This window comes from Eublepharis macularius, chromosome 14 (assembly GCF_028583425.1).
Source record: "Eublepharis macularius isolate TG4126 chromosome 14, MPM_Emac_v1.0, whole genome shotgun sequence".
Lineage (NCBI taxonomy): Eukaryota > Metazoa > Chordata > Lepidosauria > Squamata > Eublepharidae > Eublepharis > Eublepharis macularius.
Window position 1 is genome coordinate 47418022 of NC_072803.1, and position 8269 is coordinate 47426290.

General features: G+C 45.5%; 1 protein-coding gene across 6 annotated transcripts in view; it reads left to right on the plus strand.

Annotated features, from left to right (window-relative positions):
* LOC129342639 (beta-1,4-galactosyltransferase galt-1-like) overlaps nucleotides 1–4380 on the plus strand; it is an 88178-nt gene extending 83798 nt beyond the window's left edge. For 5 of the 6 annotated variants that reach the window (XM_054998500.1, XM_054998499.1, XM_054998501.1 and 2 more), the window contains one exon: nucleotides 1975–4380. In XM_054998500.1, the coding sequence (XP_054854475.1) occupies nucleotides 2027–3322 (1296 nt within the window). In that variant the 5' untranslated portion in view covers nucleotides 1975–2026 and the 3' untranslated portion in view covers nucleotides 3323–4380. The remainder of the gene's footprint in view (nucleotides 1–1974) is intronic. The other variant, XM_054998504.1, reaches the window with a different exon arrangement.
* The last annotated feature ends 3889 nt before the right edge of the window (nucleotides 4381–8269 follow it).

An 8269-nucleotide genomic window follows, 5' to 3' on the forward strand; every position in this document is an offset into this window, starting at 1 on the left:
GGATTGTCCATCTTTGGCTCTTTTGGAGACGCTTCTTGTCTGGTCCCACTTTTTGAATGGACTGCACTGATGTTGAACTGGATTCTGTTCCTCTTGCATTCTGCAGTCCTCTTGACTCATTTTCACCCACTAAATTAACATTATGGGTCAATCCAGATTCAAAAATTGGGAGGAAATCTTTTCTATGGATGGCTTGGACAGATATGGGGATTTTTACTTGGATGAATTGATAGGTTATGACGACAAGTTTTTGTCATTTTCCCAGCTGAGGTCTAGAGATGACTCATTAATTTTTGCTGGATGGCAACATTTGTTGGTATCCAAGTATGGCTCTATAGCACTGCCACTGAATATTTCGGAGTCTCCCCCTCTTTTGGAAACTCTCATTGGTTGGTTAATACATATGATATGCAGAATCTTAGGAACAAGCCCCATCACTGGTATGGATCTTAAGTTGTGACTTACTCAGCAAAAAAATTAGGATAGATTGAACACCACGGTGCCTTTATAGCGAAGGACTAAGTAGAGTCTATTTGCTGGCACTGTCTTTTACAGGGCATGTCTCTTAAACATATGATCTGGCTAGATCAACTTACTCAATCTTTTTAGGAGAAAGTTATTATTCATATTAATTTTGTGTTAGAATACCCATTGATCTTTAAGGATGTTTACATACTTTTAAATTACATACCTGTATTCTGTAATATAACTGATGGTCAACAAGAATAGACTCTCTATGCCCTTACTATAGCTAAAAGAGTTATATTGCAATATCAACCTCCCATAATTCATTGGACGGAGTACCTTACAACTTTATCTTTTCGAGCACATGGCATATAGATTACAACCATGGATGGAGTTATTTTTAGATATTTGGGAATCTTTTATGAATGCTTATATGTCGATTTCTCACTATTGTAACAACAACAACATTCGATTTATATACCACCCTTCAGGGCAACTTAACACCCACTCAGAGCGGTTTACAAAGTATGCTATTATTATCCCCACAACAAACACCCTGTGAGGTGGGTGGAGCTAAGAGAGTGCCAAGAATCTGTGACTGACCCAAGGTCACCTAGCTGGCTTCAAGTGGAGGAGTGGGGAATCAAACCCAGTTCTCCACATTAGAGTCCTGGCACTCTTAACCATTACACCAAACTGGCTCTCATATGTTTATTTCTATTGAGGACAAGGATTATTTTTATTTTTTTACTCTTTTAAAATCACATTACAAATTATTTTTAAAAAATAATCTGAAGTGCATGTCCTTGATATGAAAGAATGAAAGAAGCTGAACTATAGATACCTTAAGTTCAGTCAGGAGGACACACAGCTGGCTTCCTGAAAATGTCTCAGTTGATTTCAAGTGCAAGCCCAGGCAAACTTATTTAATTCATCCCATTTTAAACCTATATTCTTACAATTAAAACTGAGTAGAAGAGAAAACTATGATGATGCTTTTCAAACTGCAGCACATATATTATTGGGCTCAGAGGGATTTCCCCAGATTTGGCCAACTCCCTTTCCTGGGTTTCGCCCATCCCCAGTATGCTCTGGGAAACTGATAGTTCTACATCTCTGCCTACTCTTAAAGATAGGAAAGCAAAAGCCAATTTTAAAAAGCAGACTATTATGGGGTGCGTACAGTAGTCCATAAATGTATACTTGTTGTAGACCAATTCAAGTGCTGTGGGGAGATGTGGCTATTTCCAAATTAGCACCCTATATATGTATTTCATTCTCCGTTCCTTTTCCTTTGATACTATGTGTTGCTTATGGTTTTCCCTTTCCATAACTCACTCCTTCCTTAATTATCCTTTAAGCCCTATTTTTAAAAATTCTTATTCATGTCATGCCTTTTTTTATCTAGCTGTTACTCTAAACCTGCACTCCAAGCATATCTTTAGGTCAACAAAAAAGCACCAAAATTTCTTCCCTGACTCTGTATTGTATTGTTCTGTTTCTTTCCAGAGCAGATGTCTCATCCCTGACCCATCCCTGACCAGTTATAAAGGAGCCTGAGATGACTTGCTGTGGGACAAAATCAGTTCTGGTGGTAACCGTTTGCATTGCCATCTTCGTGTCAATAATGACTCTTTCCTTCCTTCAAAAGAGAACAATTGATTTTGTGCCAGTAATGAAGAAAAGCATTTGCGAAGGGATTCCTGCCGATGACACCATCACAGCCTTAAAAGATAACAGAACCTTCATCATTGCTCCTTATTATGACAACAGAAAAAACAAAATGACACGAGTGATTGCAATAGCCCATCACAAAGATGTCAAGGAACTTTATTGCTGGTTCTGCCACCCATCCAATGATGAAATACACATTTCCAAGGCTGAAATAGATGTCCATTCTGATAGATTTGGCTTCCCGTATGGTGCCACGGACTTGCACTGCCCAGAACCGGAAGACTGGGAACCACGCTATGTATCAATACATTGGTCTCCTTATGGTGATACCAAACAGCTACCATTTTTTAAAATAAAAAACCGTGAACCTGAAGGTTCTCCAGTGGACTTCACGGTCTGCATCTCCACCATGTTTGGAGAGTACAACAACGTCCTGCAGTTTGTGCAGAGCATGGAGATGTATAGAATCCTCGGGGTGGACAGAGTGGTGATCTACAAGAACAGCTGCAGCCCACTGATGGAAAAAGTGCTGGGTTTTTATATTGCAGAAGGAGTTGTTGAGATCATCCCCTGGCCCATTGATTCATACCTCAAGGCCGCTTCTCGTTGGCATTACTCAGAGGATCCCAAAGACATTGGCTACTATGGCCAAATCACAGCCTTAAATGACTGCATCTATCGCAACATGTACAAGAGCAGATATTTAATGCTAAATGATATGGATGAAATTATTCTACCAATAAAATATGCAAATTGGAAAACCATGATGCAGAACCTTCAGGAGCAACATCCTGGCGCTGCCGTTTTCCTCTTTGAAAATCACATCTTCCCTAAAACTGTATTTACACCCACCGATATGTTCAACATCTCCTCTTGGAGCGCAGTGCCTGGAGTTAATATACTGAGTCACATCATTCGGGAACCGGATAGGAAAAATGTCTTCAATCCTCGGAAAATGATTGTTGACCCAAGGAAAGTGGTTCAGACATCTGTCCACTCCGTTCTCCATGCATATGGGGACAACATTTATGTCCCAATGAATGATGCCCTTGTGTATCATTGCCGGGTTCCCCTACAAGCAAATCTTCCTAGAGAATCACTCATTAAGGACACAACACTCTGGAGACACAACGTTTCACTCATTGGGAATGTCAGCAAAGTTCTCCAACAAATCATTTTGTAAGCAAATGAGGGAAATGGCACTGGTGGCCGTGGATGTTGCTGAACAATTTAGTGAAGTGGAAGTGCAGAGAGAACAGCAGTGGAAAAGGAAACAGTGGGGGACAGTCATTCAGGGCTCTCCGTGGACAGCCAGTGGGAGTGTCTAAACTTACACAATCACTTTTGCAGGTGCAACATGCAAAAGGGGAGTTGAAAGAAAGTAGGAATCCGACTAAACTGTATTACTCTGTATTATTCTTTTTCCTTGTTGCACCAGCAGTGCTGCATATATATTGTGGTTATGCCAGCATAATTACGCCAGTGTATTTACATTATAACACTGGTAAGCAAAAGCAACCTTGTGGCATCTGAAGTATTCTATATATTCCCTTAAATCTCCATGTTAAAAACCATTGGAGGAATTCCTACATTGTCATGGCCTCCGTGATGTCACTTCCAGGGTGTTCACCCGGATATGACATTATGGCCTCCAGGTTGCTTCACTTCTCCCCTGGGCCCTGCCTCCAAAACACTCCCAAGGGTTGCCAGTGGAGGGCAGGCAACCCTACTTCCGTCCTGGCCCAGCATGCTTAAATCAAGGGCAAGACTGATCTGTTTGTTAATCCAGTTGTTGCAAGTTTGCTGATTATTGTGAATGGATCAAGCACTAGGATTTAGCTTTAAATGACACTTGGAATTCTTTTTGGAAGACAACAGACCTCTTGTATTGGCCTCTGTTTCAATGGTATTCAAATTTTCATCACCTTGCTCCCCAGGAGATTTTATTGGGCTATGATTGAGTACGTCTGAACTCTGGAGATCTCATGGAAAGTTGTCAGACCATTCTTGCCTACCCTCACAGCAGTCCTGTGGGGTAGGACAGGCACAGATAGAGAAAGAGAGAGAGAGAGTTTCTTTCATCATCTTAAATACGATTCTTACCGTTGCTATGTGTTTTATTGACTTACTATGAATCTGTTAGTGTTGTTCTATTACTTCAGCTCTTTAATGTCTTTTAATAGTTTTATGGTCTGTAAACGGCTTCAAAGTTTTCCTTAAGAAGGTAGCATAGAAATGCCATGTACAAATAAATAAACAAATATAGACAAAAAGGAAATTCTCACCTCTTTCTGTATAGGCCTTTTTATATTCCATTACTTTTAGAGCAATCCTAAACCCACTGGGGCGGTAGTGTGCAGCCATGCATCCAACTTGGGTGGCATCAGTTTGCTCCCAAAGGACTTTTAGGAGGGACATATGTGAGTGGGCAAGCCTGGCCAGGCCCGGCCAGCAGAGCAAGCTGTCTTGTTTCCATAGAAACTCTGGCAGCATCCACGAGTTGCATGACAGCTGCCCTTGAGAGATGCATGAGTGGCAGGCAAAGGCACAGCCAATCACCACCAGCAATTTCAGCCGTCACCTGCTGATGCCACTCCCCTCCCCTGCTGAGAGTGGGCTGATAAGGGTGCAAAGAGCCAGCAACCGCTGCTCCCCAACAGAGGCATCTGGCTCAATAGGTCCCCTCCCCAGCTGGGAAGGGACGTGCATCCAAGTGGCAGACAGGGTGCCCATCCCAAAGCTGGAAGGTCAGGCTGGCAGCCAAAGCACAACCAACTTGCAATCCCCTGCTCTGAGATACATACACCAATCTCCTGGAAAAGTAAAAGCAGAAAGGCGTCAGGACCAAGAAGTCCTTGGCCAGGCTCAAACCCACAGCCCCCAACGTTCAGAACTAGGCCTCAAGCCTCCAAGTCAGAAGTGGCAATTCCCAAGAGATATGCCAGGAGAGACAAGAGACCCTCTCCCCCTGCAACTCAGACACCACCAGCAGCCACATGGGGCCAGACAGAGAATATCTCGCAGAGCAGCATGGCTCAGTGGAAATGCACTGAGATAGCATGCCTTGGGCTCCTGGTGCAACTCCTATATGGGCAGGGGGGAGAGGCAGGCTAAAGCCCAAGGTCAGACTCCCTACTCCCCAACAGCAAAAGGGGGAGCAGGCTGGCCTATCCAATGAGGCGCCCCAAAGATCTATCGTTTTATCTGGCACATCTCTCCACAAGTCCCCCTCCATCACATCCTTGGCAGCAGCCACCTTGTGCTGACCTCAGATTCTCCCCCCCCCCCATGCGCTAACCATCTGCCTGGCTTATAAAACTCCAGCAGTGCTGTGGGAGAGTGTGATACTCCCTTAGACCCCCCCCCCCCCGGGCAGGCAGACACAGATAACACTCCAAGTCCCACCCTGCTCCCTGCAGTGTGCCAGGGGGGAGGGGGGAAGCTGAGTGTGGTCTCGGCCTCCAAGGTGGTCCACTGGCACCTGGAACATCTTCTGGAGCAACCCTATCCTTACCAGCCCAGAGCCAGAGGCCATCATCTGGGATGTATGAAGGGGCAGCCCTATGGGAAAGTGACAGATGTGGCCGGGGGTGGGGAGTTGGGGCAGGGAGGGGGATGAAGCTACTGTCATCCACCAGTGAGCAAACAGACAGGGAGAGAGTTGTGATATGATACAGACTTTATTGAACTGCCAAATGTGAAGAGGATGTTGGGACACAGGTTGCCAATTCCCTTTGTTCAGGGTGGCAACTGCGCCTGCTCACACTACTTCCAGGAGCTTTTTGGAGGCAGGTTCAGCCAGCCCTTGTGCTGCTTCTAAGGGATTGGGGCAGACTCACAGGTCAAATGGCTGTCCAGGGCCAAGCTACAAGTGACGAATGACACTTGCCTGGCAAGTGAACAGACTCGCATGTATTCCTCCCTGTTCACTTGCCATTCACTTGCATTTGATCAAGTGGAGCGCAAGTGAATGGCAAGTGAACAGGGAGGAATGCATGTGAGTCTGTTCACTTGCCAGGCAAGTGTCATTCCTCACTTGTAGCTTGGCTCTCAGAGGACTGTCAGAGACTGTGACAGCCATGCTCCCGTATCTCCTGGTTGGATTGCTACCCGTCTGAAAGAAAACAGAGATATGTAAAGCAACAGCAAGGCCAGGTCTGCTGCACCTCTGGAGAGTCCATTGCCTCATGAGTGTGGATTGTAGACCCCATCGAAGCAGAGGCGGTGAGCATCCAAATGGCTTTTACCCATCCTGCCAGGAAGCACTCTTTGACTGTGTCAGCTTTGCTTTGTTCCAGTCACTACTCAGAGCTCTGATCCGGAAGGGAAGTGAGCACAAGGGTTGCTTGGTCACTGTGCTGGGGGAGTACAGAGCCAGTGTCCATGTACCCCGACCCACGGCTATACTCTGGCCTCTGCCAGAAGGGAGGGTGGAATCCAGTGGACACAGTCTGCACGCTGCAAGCGTCCCCTGGCCCAACCCCCGAGGCAGCTCTGTCAAGCACAGTTGTCTGAGTGGCTCCCTATTTGTCAGGCATAAGCCATGGTGCCTAGAGGGCAGGGCCCAGCCTCCCTGCCCCCACTTGCTGCCAGTATTTGGGGAAAGCTGCCTGCCCACGTGCAAGGGGAATGGAGGAGGTGGCTGTGGAGGAGCAAGCTGGGATAGCAGGCCCCCCTGCTACTTCTTACCTGTCGCTGCATCCTCATTCCTCTGAGCCAAGAATCTGGAGAAGGGTTACCTGTTAGGATTTTGGGATGGGAGAAGTTAGTCATACATTCTAGATTTTGCTCCCCCCGCCCCATCCTTATATGAGTGCAAAGTGCTCTCCCAATTTTTATTCATTTATTTATTGCAAACTGCCCACTTGGAGCTCTCCCTGCCAGTGAGGTCCCTTGCTCTCTAAGTCTCCACAGCAGAAGGCCCTCAGGCCAAACCTTGTGCTGCACCCACTATTTACTGAGTTCGTGTCAGAGAGGGGGCTTGGCTGCTGCCAGGGCACAAGCAGATTAGTTGCAGCTTTAGTTGACATCCTGTGCTTCTCTGGGCCGTTTGGGCGGGGCCATGCATGGGGCAGGGGGAGCCAACTTTTCCTATTAGCTGGACACCTATGGGCTATGTCACCTTTTTCATGGCATAACTTCCTGTTGCTGTTTGGGGTGTTCCCAAGCCTGGAGCAGCTTAGGGAGCCAACTAACTCCCACCCTACCTCCTGGTTTGCCTACTCCCATGCCAGTGCAGGGGTTTATGCTCCAAGTCTGCCAGCACTGTGCAGTGGCGGCTCCAAGGAGCGGCAGCCAGGGAGCAGCACTGACGTAGTTGGCATAACTGCCGGATGTAGGGGCTAGTCGGGTCCCTGAGCACTTTCAGCATCCCCCTCCCTTAGGACTGAGCTGTTTGCTATGTACAAAATATTTACTCTGAAAAATTCAACAGAAAAACAAAACGGATAAGAATATCCCTGTGGCTATCAGGTCATGCAAAGTCTTTGTCGAGGTGCAGTATGCCTAGAGTTTTGTAAACACAGGCATAGCTAAACGAACTCTAGAGAGTTTAATCCTTTTAATTACTAAAAATGATATTTTTAAATAATGATATCGTGCACATGATTTTAGCAGTTCCAGCAGGGTAACCATGTAATTCTATTGCACAAAATTAAACAGGAGCCTAGTGGTTCCTTAAAGTCTAATAAAATTTATTCCAGCATAAACTTTTATGAGTCAAAGCTTACTTCATCGCATGCATAAAGCGGAAATCCATTAGGCAGTTGCATTTATATTTCAAGGACCAAGCAACTTGGGAATATTGGAACCATAGCAGGGCCAACACCTTGATCTTCACAAGGAAAAAAACCCTTACAATTATTGAATTACACATTGATGAAGTACTATGAATCACACATTGTTAATCACACCATTATGAATCCCCACACTAGGTAATCTTGTCCCAGTGTGTGAGAGGTTTAGACTTCACCTCCCATTTACGTTTAAAACTGGCACTCCTAAAAAATGATTTTAGCAGGGATATGTAGGTGGAGAACACTGAGCACAGTATTTATCTGGGTTATAAGTGTCTGTGCTAGAAATCATTGCATGTGTAGACTATTGTTTGTTTGTTTATTTTATTTATTTA